The sequence below is a fragment of the Natrix helvetica genome, assembly GCF_964273705.1.
Source record: "Natrix helvetica genome assembly, chromosome: 4".
NCBI lineage: Eukaryota > Metazoa > Chordata > Lepidosauria > Squamata > Natricidae > Natrix > Natrix helvetica.
Genome location: NC_138550.1, coordinates 150,913,082 through 150,927,630, shown reverse-complemented (window position 1 = coordinate 150,927,630; position 14,549 = coordinate 150,913,082). Strand labels below are relative to the sequence as shown.

The window sequence follows — 14,549 nt, the reverse complement described above, 5'->3', positions numbered from 1 at the left end:
ATAAATCATTGTTTTCTTTGAACAATTTGACAAAAGGTAAACAACTAATCCTCAGCTTATGACCACAATTGAGCCCAACGTTTTCATTGCTAAGCAAGACAGATGCTAAGTGAGTTTTATCCTACTTTACAACCTTTCTTGCCACAGTTCTTAGGTCATTAAGTTGTGGAGTTTGCCCTTCACAAAAGAGCAGGGGGCAAATTTATTTTCCAAAGCACCAGAGGGCAGGACAAGAAACAGTGGAAACTAATCAAGGAGAGAAGCAACTTGGAATTTAACAGTGAGAACAATTAACCAGTGGAACAACTTGCCAACAGAAGTTGTGGGCGCTTCATCACTGGAGGTTTTTTAAGAAGAGACCGGTCAGGCTGAAATGGTATAGGGCAGTGATGGTGAACCTTTTTTGGCTCGTGTGCCAAAAGCGGGGGGAGCGCAAGGGCTCATGTGTGGGTGTGCCACACGGATAATGCTATGCGCACAACCCCAGCATGCATGCACACATGAGCAGCTCTCCCCCTTATTTTTGACATGCTTTTTTTGCCTTCCCCAAGCTCCAGAAGCTTTATAGAAGCCTGGGGAGAGTGGAAACAGTCTCCCCTGCTCACCCGGAGGCCCTCCAGAGGCTCCAGGAGCTTCCTAAAGCCTCCAGAGTGCAAAAAACTAGCCCTATGGGCAAATTGGCAGTTCGGGAATGGTATTCTGGTTTGCTAGTAGGGCCATTTTTCATCCTTGGGAGCCTTCAGGGGCCTTCAGGAGGCTTCCCTGAAGGCTCCAGAGGGCTAAAAACGGCCCCACGAGCAAACCGGAAGTACGTTCCCAAACTTCCGGTTTGTCTGTATGGGCCAGCTTTCCATGAAAAATGGCCACAAAAGAAAGCCAAAGTTAGCTGGTTAGCACATGCATGTGTACTTGCCAGCTACAGGACAAGCCTCACATGCTCTGACAAATGGCTCTGCATGCTACCTGTGGCATGCATGCCATAGGTTCGCCATCACGGGTATAGGGTATCCTGCTTGAGCTGAGGGTTGGAATAAAAGACTTCCAAGACTCCTTCCAGCTCTATTCTGATTGATTGATTGATTGATTTGTTAAGTTAGTAACACAGTTGTTAAGTGAATCTGGTTTCTCCATTGACTTGCTTGTCAGGAGGACACAAAAGGTGATCACGTGATCTCAGGATACTCCAAACATACAATTTTGACCATGCGACTGTGGAGATGCTACAATGGTCTTAAATATGAAAAACAGTCATAAGTTACTTTTTAAAGTGCCATTGTAACTTCAAATGCTCCCGAAACAAATGGTTGTAAGTCAACTAGGGAGAAAACAGAAATGTGAAAGTCATGAAATCATTTTCATGAACAATTTTTACAACTTCAAATGCCACTTAAGCACTGGTTTAAATGGTGAAGCAACAAGATGTAGAAGACTCTTAAATCTCTTAGACAAATCTAAAATGGGACAATGTTTTTGAAGTTTTGTGGCATTCAGAATCTATTTTGAGCATTCTTGCTGAAAACTGATAGTTGAATAACCTATCATTATGAAATGGAACTTCATAATGAAGCCTGCAACCAAGAAATTAAAAGACACTTGCACCTGGGGAGGAAAGCTATGGCAAATCTAGAAGCAAACTAAAAAGCAGAGACATCACCCTGCCAACAAAAGTGTGTATAGTCAAGGCTATGGTTTTCCCAGTTGCAATGTATGGCTGTGAAAGTTGGACCATAACGAAGGCTGAGTGCCAAAGAATTGAGGCGTTTGAACTATGATGTGAGTCCCTTGGACTGCAAGGTGATCAAACGAGAGGAGATCAACCCTGACTGCTCTTTAGAAGTCCAGATCCTGGAAACTCAAATACTAATGAGAAGGAAGGACTCACTCGAGAAGAACCTAATGCTGGGAACGATTGAGGGCAAAAAAAGAACGGGATGACAGAGAATGAGGTGGCTGGATGGAGTCACCAAAGCAGCAGGAGTGAGCTTAAATGGACTCCAGAGGATGGTAGAGGACAAGAAGACCTGGTGGAATGTTGTCTATCGGGTCATGATGGATAGGACATGACTTTGCAACTAATAACAACAATGAAATGGAAAATGTATGAACATTCATCCTAAAGTATTCAAATCAGAATTCTGAAAGCAGGAAAGCAAGAAAAGGCATTTCAAATATCCACCCACCGGTATGATATGCTCTTTCTAATTTACAGCTTTTACCATTCTCTTCTACAACATTTTAACCTAACTTGAACCCCCAAAGCTTCTCCTTGCTCGCTCTGACACTCTGAAATTACAAATAGTACAGAAATGAATGGATTAATTTCTCCATTTTTGAAGCATACTGCTGAAATCATTGAAACTGATATGCATTTTCCCCCACTGGCTGAAACAAAGTATGGATTAATTCCTTTCTTTTTGAAGAAATTAGATTGCAGTGTTTTCAGGGCAGCAATTCTCACCACCATATTAGATCATCAAAGAGCTTATAACCAAATATGCTTAATGATTTGTTCAGTATTTTAGATTACATTTAAGAAAGCAACTACACTGAGTAGTAATCGGGAGAAACAGGCGCTGCTTATTATGTTCAGCTTGCTATCTCAATAGAAGAACATTGATTCTTTAGAGAAATGTATTGACTGTGAAGGTCACTTTTAAAATTTTCTTGCCTTCAGTTTATCCTTTTTCTTAGATCACAACAATGAAGTTTAATGTTTCTCCTTTGAGAAACATTATTTTATTTTGAAATTGATTTATTTTATATGGAAGTTTGTTAGTAAAACTTTTGTATATCTATTTATTTTATAAACCTATAAATCTATAAGAACATTAATATTTAGCTCTGTTGAAACACATTTCCAAGTAAACAGGTGATCAGTGTCCAATGCAAACTTGTTGATTTATGGTTATATCACCTGATTTATACAGAACCTTGGTATTCAACCTAGTGCACAATTGCTTTTGGTTTTTTTTAGGAAAACAGAAAATATAGTTTCATAATTGAAACAGGGATATTTCCTGGTTCTGCTGCTGAGGTATTGATTAGTCCACTTGAACAATTACTTTTCTAATATCCTTAAAGTTGTACCCATATATTTTAATATCTAAGAGTACTAGTTGTCAGAAAACTGAAACTGTGGTATTTCACTTATCGATAAATATAGCAATTTGATTGTAACTGTTCCACTCTGAATCTTAATATGTGCAACTGAGAGGGAGTTTGCATAATAATATGTCCCCTTTTAGATTGCTGAATGCAAATTGCTGGGGGGAAAAACAAAAAACATTTAATAAACTGTGTAAAACAAGAACAAGAGAAAATGCTTCTCTATAAATTTAAAAAGTGTGAACACTTTCAGAAGTGTCTATCAACCCTATATTGCAAAATTATATCATATTCGGCATTAAAATGTAGGGCATAAAGTAAAGAAACAATTGTAGAACATACATTAAATTTAATGTACTTTCACTTTTCATTTACTGCAGAGTTTAAAAGTTATTCAAAAAAATTGGATGTATTCTATAAAGTATTCTATAAAATAAAGATTTAAAACTGGGGAAGGGAATTCATCTGTAAAAAAAAAAAGCTTGCACAGTTTTAGAAATACAAAATTATGTGTTCTTCCTCGCAAAAGTTTTAGAGCGCTAGTGATGTATAAAGTACCAAAGATAGCAAGTCAAATGCATCATCCCTTCTATTTATAGAGATTTATTCTTTCCTGCAAGCAAAAGGGGGAGGAAAGCAATGTTAACAGATTATTATTGATTTTTCTTGCAGTTGCCCCCCTCAGCTGTATAAAAACATATTCAGTTCCAGAGATTACTTTAGATTTGGCGAGGGAACAGTGGAAATATAAAAACTGCATCTTTTTTTTCCTCCCTTGATCTCGCCACAAACAAGACATCCTTACGAAGGGAACAAAAACAAAATTAGTGCAGTGGTAATAACAGAAATGAATGGACGTTCCAAATTTTCACCATAAAAGCCAAAAAAACCTGTTATCCATCATCATCTGAGTTCATTTCAGTTCAAAGGCGTTATGAAAATAAGAAAAAAAGAAATAAATAAAAATACAGTACCTTTAAAAATGATTAATGTCAACTCCCTCCTATCTACAAATATGAGGTTAAATGTAGTGATGCTTATGGTAAGGAAACTTGAAATCTTCAAACATGAGAAGATCATTTTTTTTTTTACTCAGTGAATCAAAATTACTATCCTGTAGACTACAGCTTTTCAAAGGTGGCAACGTTAAGATGTGTGGAGTTCAACACTCAGAATTGGAGAATTCTGGGAGTTGACATCCATATATCTTCAAGTTGCCAAGTTTGGAAAATAGGAATCTTGAATTAAAGCAGGTTTGCTCTCCTGTTGTTGAAGCTTTTGAAGTATTCTACATGCAACAGTTACCAGAGTAATTTTTAAAAGAGGTCTGCTTGCCATAGTTTCAATAACAGGACATGTAGAAGCTTATGGAGTCAAGCCTATAAAATAATATTTTCCCCTTCCATCATAAGAATGTGAAATCAACAATTAATGACAGCACAGAGAACCGCATGTTGAGGAGATATATTGCTCCTCATGTCCTTAAAGTTTGCATTCCTTTCCAAAGAACAAGGAGTGATTATCCCTAGTTCACATTCAGTTGAGATCATTACATAAAAGTAGACCTGTGAAGGAGCAGTAATTATTGTTATGTAGAATATTATGCTGCTTTTGCTCAAGAGTTATGTCTGGCCACCACCTGTCCCATTATAATTCATTTGTTTTATTTATTTATTTTGTTAACTTCAGTTGCTGCCTATCTCACTGTAGGGCTGTTCTGTGTTTACAGCAATAATAAGGAAGAAAAGAAAAGAGTGTACATATAGCAGAAGAAAGATAATAGAGCAATAAAATAAACAGTGAAAAAGAACACAACAAGAAAATACAACTATATGATTACCACAGAAGAAAGATGGACAAATAAATAATACCTGAGAAGGCTCTTTGTTTTGACTCTTTATCATCAGAATCATTCATTTTCTATTGCAATATGCTTGAAGTTTCAAAGACAATATTGATGTGAGCATAAGTAAGAATCAAGTCAGATACATAAACCCTATATTTTGGATGTTATCATTTCATCAAAATGCACCATTGTATGTGGGCATGCTATACCACCTACCTGAGAGTATACCTCTTTGAAATCAGGATTAATTCATTTTTGAGTAGCTAGATCCACACACATTCTGACAATTGAGATAGGTTGTCAGTATCAACTCCAGTAAGGACAGGTACAGTTTCAACAAGGAATGTAAATGACAGCTGGCTGGATTCCACCTGACATGGCTGCATGCCAAATAGCAGTGATCACACATTGTATTTATGGAAAAAAAAACCCTGCATAAACATTAATTTCCAGAATTACAGTGCAGATTGTCTATTGGCAAATCAATAGCCCCATTATTATCTTGTTGCTATGAGACTTTTTGCATGTAACATTGAGTCAGTCTTGACTCCTTGGAACTGTCTGAAGAAGTCGCTGGACTTTTCTTGAAAAGATTTCAGAAATGGTATGCCATTGCTTTCTTCTTCTAAGGACCGAGAGTGACTGAGAGACACATTGGCTTTGTACCTAAGACAGGACTAGAATTCATGCTCTGTGGCTTTCTAGCCTGATGCCTTCACCACTACACCAAACTGATCTCTGTTATAAGACTAGATCTTTTTTACAGGATCCAATCTGTTTCTTATCTGTCTTTTTCCTCTCTTTCATTTTTCTACTTTTCAAGAACTTTTTAGTTTTTTCTTTAGTGAAACACATCATCTAATATATCATTTATGTTGAAATTTATAAGTATTCTGTATTTATTTTTATTTTATTTATTTTTATTTAATTAGTTCTTGTGTTTCTATGGGGCATGGTCAAAAAAAATCCAGATGGTATTCCCAATGGAGCAATTGAAGCAACTGAATTAATAAAACCATGTATTTCACTAACATATCTGTGTAACTGTTACCAAAGTTCCTATCTATTAAGCTTCAAAAATGTTCTTCAGTAAGCTTTTATTAAGGGATTTGAGGGTATGTCACTGGAGCATTTATCCTTAATAAATAAGGCAGAAGAAACCTTGTAGGTCATCTAGTCCAACCCCTTGCCCAAGCAAGAGTCCCTACACCATTTCTAACAGATGGCAGTACAGTCTCTTTTTCAAAGCTTCCAGTGGTGGAGCAGTCACAACTTCTGAAGGCAAGGCATTCTACTAATTAATTGTTGTTCTCACTCTCAGGAAATATATCCTTAGTTTTAGGTTGGTTCTTTCCATTGCTTCTTGTCCTGACCTTCTAGTGCTTTGGAAAATAGAATGATCCCCTCTTCTTTGTGGAAGCCACTCAAATATTGGAACCAGTGATGAGTTGACATGTTTTTTTTATTACCAGTTCTGCGCATGCGCAGAAGTATCCGGGCAGATGGGCAGAGCCTCCTGCAGCCGTTACTACTGGTTCGCCCAATCCGGGCCAATCAGAGAGCAACCCACCTCTAATTGGAACACTACTATCATGTTATTACTAGTCCTTCTTATCACTACATTAGACATACCCAATTACTGCAACCATTCTTCATATGTTTTAGCCTCCAGACCTCTAATCATTTTCGTTGCTCTAGTAGACGTTCCAGTAGAATAGCTGAAAGAAAGTAGCTTCATACAATCATTTGGAAATGTTTATCTTTTGATTCATAAGTATATGTATTGTCACTACCCTGTTGCTTTAATACCAATTTTTTTTCCTTTGAAAATTGTATCCTTTTCTGAAACTTTCTTATGTCTGTTTCTTTCATTTAGGGAAGGAACACTGGGCCTCATTTGTAGTTATGTTCTTTATGCAGTCTAATTATGTTGCAGAATAGCAACTAAAAGTTTTCCCCCTAAAATCAACTAGAAACACCATCTTTCATTTATCTCACCCAATACCTGTGCAAGAGTCTTCTTGCACATTTGCTCTATTATACTTTTGCTATTTTGAGTCCCTCTGCACTCTTTTTTTTAAACAAAAAGAAATGTTAAAACATTTGATTTAATGCAAGAGAATCAGAATAATTTATGCTTAGGTTTTATATAAATCTGTATCTGCTTACCCTAACATGAGTTTCATTATTATATTTTTGGTGCTTAATCTCTGAATTCATACAATGTATTCTTTCCCTTAATTAAAACCTGCCATTTCTCCATAATATAGCAGATGGCAGTGACAAAAGTGATTATGGGACATGACTTTTGAATACATTACTTCATAAAACATCTTAAATGCTTTATAAATAGCAACAGCTGTCAGATATACATATGGGGGAAAAAAAGATCTTTCAGAAGGATATCTGAGTTTCCACTGTAGAATTTGGAATGAAATTATAGTTCAAAGGTGTTCTATGAAATTTCTAAAATCTGTATTTCTTTTCAATGTTGTTCTTTAAAGAAATTTATTGGGCTCAAGTGTTAGTTACATGCACCATTAAGCACCAAAGCATGAACATAAAGCACCTTCCGTTCTCTGGCAGTAGTAAGCTACCTTTTGAATAGTTTTCTTTTTTAAAATGTAAAAGATAACATATGGTAGTTAGCAGGTTAATCTGCATTTCATTTTAACTGTTTTCTTACTAGTTCGTTGACAATCTTATTGTTTACCAAATTTATCCGTCCCTTGCATTTTAAAGGGGCAGCACAGTGGCTCACCGGTCAAGATGCTGGGCTTATTGGCTAGAAACTGGCAGTCCAGGTTCGAGACCTGAACACCACTTGATGGGATGAATTGCCATCTTCTGCCAACCTAGCAGTTTGAAACGATGCAAATGCAAGTAGATAAATAGGTACCACTTTGGTGGGAAGGTAACAGAGCTTCATGATATCATGTCTTTGACTTTCAATGGCCTAGATACTGAGATGAGCACTGCCACCTATAGTCGGCAATGGCTAGCAGAGTGAAATCTGCAAGGACTCCTTGCATTTTAAAGCATATACTTAAGACATTAAAAACTTAGCTGGTCTGTTTCAATGTCTGGTTTCTCAGTCTTCTCCAGATTAGGTTTCTACATTTACAGCAGTTACATCATTCTCACATGTCTGTCTTCCCAAGTTTAAGCCATTAATTGGATGAACCCATTACAATCCTTTTAGTTATTTATTGTATTTCAAGAGGTCTCAAAATATCTCACTTTTTGTCTGATTACCAAGGACATTGCTGTACATATTTGTGAATCTTGATGGTTTATGGAATTAGTTGGAAAGGATCATTTAGGTTAATGATAACAAACTTTCACATCTCCCACTAGTGGACAATCACTTAAATATGAGCCAGCAGTGTGTAACAGCAGTCAAAAAAAAAAAGCCAATGCAATCCTAGGTTGCATTAACAGAGGGACAGAATCAAGATCACATGAAGCACCACTATTGCTTTATAAAGCCTTAATAAGACACTTACTTAGAATACCAATTCCAGTTTTGGTCACCATATTATAAAACAAAAAGATGTAGAGAGTCTGAAAAAGTGCAGAAAAGAGCAACAAATGTGATTAGTAGTCCGATGGCTGAGACATACTGTACTGTACGAAGAACAACTGCAGGAACTGGATTTGTCTAGTCTACTGAAATAAAGGACTAGGTGGGTGACATGATAGCAGTGTTCCAATATGTGACGCGTGCCACAAAGAAGAGGGGGGGGGCAATCTATTTTCCAAAGCACCAAAAAGCAATGGATGGAAACTAATCAAGGAAAGAAGCAACCTAGAACTAAGGATAAATTTCCTAACAGGGAGAACAATTGGAGTGAATGGCTTGCCTTCAAAAGTTGTGGATACTCCATCACTGGAGGTTTTTAAAGAGAGACTGGAGAGCCATCTGTCTGAAATGGTATAGGGTCTCCTGATTGATCAGGGGATTGAACAAAATACCTCCTAGGTCCCTTCCAACTCTATTATTGTATTCTGTTATTTTCTGTTTTGCTCATCTTCTCTAACTTCTAGAATTCATCAGTATACATAGTCATAAACCTAGTCACAGATAAACCTATATTGATAAATGAATTCATGTAAATCCTCCATGACTTCACTCCATATAATTAACAGTTCTATAATTGGATTATATAGAGAAGTATATGAATAACACTTATTTTTTCTTGAGTCTCTTTCCATTCAAAATGTGCCAAGTGGCCCAATTAAGGTTTTGTTGTAAACTTATATTGTATTTTTTTTTTCAGCCATAGTCATTCTGACTTATACAAAAAAAAAAAAATCATTCTTCCCACCTTATCCCACTTCACAGAGAAGCATATTTTGAAGAAAAAAAAAGTCATGGGGGAAATGTATGGATATTGCTTTTATAGATGTGTTTTATTGTGAAAGCATCTCTCCAATAGATAAGATACTGTTTGAGTAAATCCTAATGAATCCATGATTGGATCTTGACAATTAGACTCTGAACTTCACCTTGCCCAATTGTGCAACTCATTAGACATTTTAAGGCCCGTGAGATGAATGCAAACAAAAATGTAATTACGACCTAATTTGGAATATAACATTGATTGTTTCTTTTGCAGTCAAGACATGTGGATCTAATCTTCAAGGACCAGGTGGCACATTCACATCCCCCAATTTTCCTTTCCAGTATGACAGTAACGCTCAGTGTGTTTGGGTTATCACAGCCATCAATCCAAATAAGGTAAGTTTACCCGTGAAAGTGTTTTAAGCACCAGTATCAAATGATAAATTAGAAAATCGATAAGAAGTCAGAAAGAAAGTTAGAAAGATTAGTTCATTTGAGAAAATGTGTGTGGGCATTGGAGCGGTGCAGTGTTTTGGATTTAAAGAGAAAAGATACTTCAGAGTACTGATATAACATCGATTGGCAATTGATTAAAGCAACTGCATCTTTCCGCAGAATTACCCTTTTACCCTCCACAACTACTGGATAACGTATGGGGGGAAAATGTGCTTGGTTTTATGAAGCTACCCAAAAAAAAAAAGGCAAAGTTGTCCTGGACAAACTTGAGATTGATGCAGACAATAAGATCTGCAATTACAAGCTTGAGAGCTTTTTTTTTTTTTGATGTGCTGTAAATCCTGAGGCAGCAATAAGTGCTTGCCATTTCTTCAAAGAGCAAGCATATTCAATCAGATTTTTTTTTAAAAAGAAAGCTGTAATCATGCCAAGTTCTGCAAGTTGCTAGCCAGGAGAGTTTGAAGTCAGACATTTTGAGGAGAGTATCTCAAGACACTCTGTAGGTCGGGTCCTGGAACGTTTCACAAATGACTGTCCCAAAACCAAGGCAAAGGTTTCATTAGAAGACAAGGAGAAGGAGGTACTTGAAGCAATGTGTCACAGGAAGACAAGTCTGGAACATGAGAATTGCTTTAAAAAAGGAGATCTGACCAATGCTCTTGAATAGCCAGAATCTATGTTCTTCTTACAGGAGTTAATAATCATTCCTCTCAAGGAGCTGGGCTAAACTTCACTGCTCAGCCCTTTTTAACCTGACAGTGTGATAAAGTATGATTTAGGGCTTGGCACTTTCACAAGGTCAAACCGTGAGATCTTACTATCAGAATCTACAGCCTCCTGTATTAACTCAGACCCATCACTTACAGGTGGATGACAAATCTCTTGAACTACAAGCTACATATTCACAACAACCTCTTAGTCAGGATCCACATTAAGGGGTCAGAAACATCCTTATCACATGCACACTAAATATGATTTGAAGTATCTGTGTCCCTTCAAATGCAAGCCACCACTTGTTCAAACATTTGACAAACATTATGATAAACATCTGTGGAATTCTGCAGGAATTCATGGTGGAATATAGTAAGATATCTCTTTTTTATGGAGTTATCTTTAGTCTACCTTTTTAAACTTATCACTAGAAGTAGTAATTTTCCAATAATAGACACAAATATTAAAGTTATTAACCCATATTAGATTTGTTTTGTTTTGCTTTGCTTTTGATTTATTCTGGCATAATTCCATAAAATAATCATTTTATAATGTTCTATATGTTTGTTCTATATTTGGCTGAGGGATGAAATCAGAATTATATAGAGAAACAAAATGGATAGAAAAATGTTGTTTCTCTCTGTGTTGATATTTTTAATTGCAACAATTTCTTTTCAATTGGCTGATATGAAAAAAAGTACGGTAACACACACAAAAAACAAAAACCACCAATACACACACACACACACACACACACTTATTTAAAAGGAAACAGAAAACATAAAATAGGTACATGAAAGAACATTCATTAATTAAAAAGTGACAAAGATGATTGAATATGATCTGAAGAGTGATTATTCTCAATTAGAAAAGAAATTAGATATAATCAATGCATCTATTTGCTATTCTTATATAAACATGTGCTTCTCATATCATTCTCATAAGAGCCGTAATGGCGCTGTGGTTAGAATACAGTACTGCAGACTACTTCTGCTGACTGCTGGCTGCCCTTAATATGGCAGTTCAAATCTCACCAGGCTCAAGGTTGACTCAGTTTTCCATCCTTCTGAGATCGTAAAATGAGAATCCAGATTGTTGGGAGCAATATGCTGACTCTGTAAATAACTTAGAGAGAGCTGTAAAGCACTGTGAAGTGGTATATAAGTCTAAGTGCTATTGATATTGTTATCATTGCTGACATCTTGCTTTTAGCCTGTATGAATCTCATTGCTAAATTACAATTCAAAATGTATCATTAAAGGTGTGGATTTTTGATATTTCAGTTAATATGGGAAGATAACAGTTGCTATTGAATCAACATTCATAGGCATAGGCATGTTGCAATTTTGTATTTTTTCACCCAAACCACCAAGTGTGTGCTCCATCCCATCAGAGATCTCACTTGATTTCTTTTACTATGCTGTTATTGCTTACGGTCCTGTTATTTCCCTTTTTTTATTTTTTCCCATTGCTTCTGAAACACTTGTTCAATTTTGGTCTCAAATTACTATAATGTTCATTAGAGTTCCTTATAGATTTTGACTTGGAAAAACACATTTTCAAATGGGATATTTGAAACAGGAACACTATTGATACATTATCATGGGGGAATGTGTAAAGTGATAGTTACTTGTTCTCAGTCCAACAACCCTCAAAGTGCTGTCAATTTGAAGTCCTGGAAGAAAAACAGGATGTATTATGAATCTAGTAGACGTATCTGTTAAATAATTAGGAACAATGTCCTACAAAATATCTTCGTTGGGAAATTATTTTAGGGAACACAAACATTATTTCTTGCATAGTTTTTATAATTAAAATATAATTATCAGAAACATCATATTAATTTTAGAAATAATCTCCATTGTAGTCACTATATATTTCTTATCAGTAAGTCCACCAACATTCGTAGGCATTGGAAAGAAATACGGATCGAATTACACTTTAACTGTTTCTTGCAATAAAATCATAAGGTACGAATTGCATTATTTTTTACTATGTCTCCAATTGTTTTTGACACAGTTGATTGAAAAATTAAATAATAAAATAAAATACTAAAATAAAATAAAATGAGATGTCCTAAGCTGAACTTCTGATTTCCAAGATAGTCTTTTCAAGGAACATAGGTCTGCATTTATTTAATAAAACCAGTTTGATATGTATTCTTCTGAATCTATATATTTCCATAGCATTTTCAAAAGAAAAAACACTGTGGCCAACACTTATGTAGGAAGTTTGAGATAACTTTCTTCTGTCTTGAAGGCACCTACATTTCTTGGCTAGGGTGAATTAACTCGGCTCTTGCCCTTCATAAAGCAAATCACACTACCTCAACAATGCAAATAATGAAATGAATAAGTTGTTTCAAAGCCTAATAAAAAAAAAGATATGTTTCAATTAATTTTAAAGACACAAGTGATTGTCCATTAATTTTCAGTGTGGTTTAGTTTGTACTTTAGCATAAATTCAAATGACTATTATGACCTTTGGCAAAGGCTTAAATAACTTCTTGAATGAGTATTGAAGGACTGTAATTGTCAGCTGGTGTAAAGAATTCTAATTAGATTCTTTCCCCACCCAAAAAAACAATATCCCTTTGTGTTGTATTGTAGTTAATGTAACAGTGAGGTCCATTGGTAGTATAATTAAAAGTTAATAATCACAAAACTAATTATTTTATTTTACATTGTTTATATCATATTTAACTCAATTTAACATTTATTCTATTAACCTGATTTGTACTCTTTTTTTTCTTATCAGCAAATATTTTGATCATGGAGTAATTACTTACAGTGCTGAAAATTCATGCTTAATTAAGAAAAAGCTACAAATCTCTTGTATCCTCAATATTTTTATTCAAAGTCAAATTGATTTTAATATAAAAAGTCATCAACATATTAGTACAATAATTCTAGCAATATTAATAAATGAGAAAAATAATCTCATACAAATAGAACATTTTTCTTTTATTTATTTTTTTCTGTTAGAAAACGGGATAATTTTAGGTGGGATAATTAATGAATCCTCCAATTACAGTTTTAAGTTGTAAAGTGGGTCACTATGTAACTGAACCCGATTTATGACCTGTTTTGCAACAGTCATTAAGTGAACGCATTGTTTTCTATGGGCTGGATTTTGCTGGAAACAGAAAGTAAATCCCATTGAAAATCAGGGTTACATGACCATGGAACATTGCAAATGTCTGTAAAAGTTGGCCAGTTGCTGAGTGCCCAAAATCCAGTAACATGATCATGGGCATATTATATATGATGGGGGAAAGTAGTTTTTTTTTTTGGTGGGGGTGGGGTCATCATAACTTTGACCTGTCACTAAGTAACTGGGTATATGTCAAGGCCAACTGTATGGTTCTCGTAGCTTCTTGCATATGTACTGTATATATCCATCAACATTGTTCATGATTGTATGTATGTATGTATGTATGTATGTACGCATGTACGCATACAATCATGAACAATGCCAATGGATGGGAAAGTAAAGAAGCAGAAGAAACCAAAAATAATTTCTTCAGGCAATAGCAATAGCACTTAGATTATATACTGCTTCATAGTACTCTACAGCCCTCTCTAAGTGGTTTACAGTGTCAACATATTATCCCAAACTCATTTTACTGACCTCAGGAGGATGGAAGGCTGAGTCAATCTCGAGCTGGTTAGCCTTGAACTGCTGGCAATTGGCAGTCAGCAAAAGTAGCCTGCAGTACTGATTTCTGCCAAGCATTGAAAAAATACACATACCATTCTGATTAGAAAGCTAATTTAATTATGCTTTTGGTGAATTCCTGCAACGTTGCTCAAATAGACCTCCTACATTAGTTACCCACCAAACTGGAATGCCTTCATGTGGGATGCCACATGTTTCATTCTTTCCACTTTTTAATTTCTTTTTTTATTAATCTTGTAGATAAGAGAGGAAGGAAACACTGATCAGATCAGCAGATATTTGCAGAACGGGCTGAGTTTACTCTAGAAAATAGTGCACAGTTACAAAATAAGAACCAGGCTGAAAATTAGAGAATTGATTTAAAAGAAAGAAATGCTTTCCTGGCTAAATCATTTATTGGAGGAAAGA

The 14,549-nt window shown here is 35.5% G+C and overlaps 1 protein-coding gene across 1 annotated transcript in view; it reads left to right on the top strand.

Moving 5' to 3' along the window:
* CSMD3 (CUB and Sushi multiple domains 3) overlaps positions 1 to 14,549 on the top strand; it is a gene marked incomplete at its 5' end in the record, with an annotated part of 706,489 nt that overhangs the window by 371,715 nt on the left and 320,225 nt on the right. Inside the window, one exon of the mRNA XM_081953230.1 lies at positions 9,571 to 9,692. Within this exon, the coding sequence (XP_081809356.1) occupies positions 9,571 to 9,692 (122 nt within the window). The remainder of the gene's footprint in view (positions 1 to 9,570; positions 9,693 to 14,549) is intronic.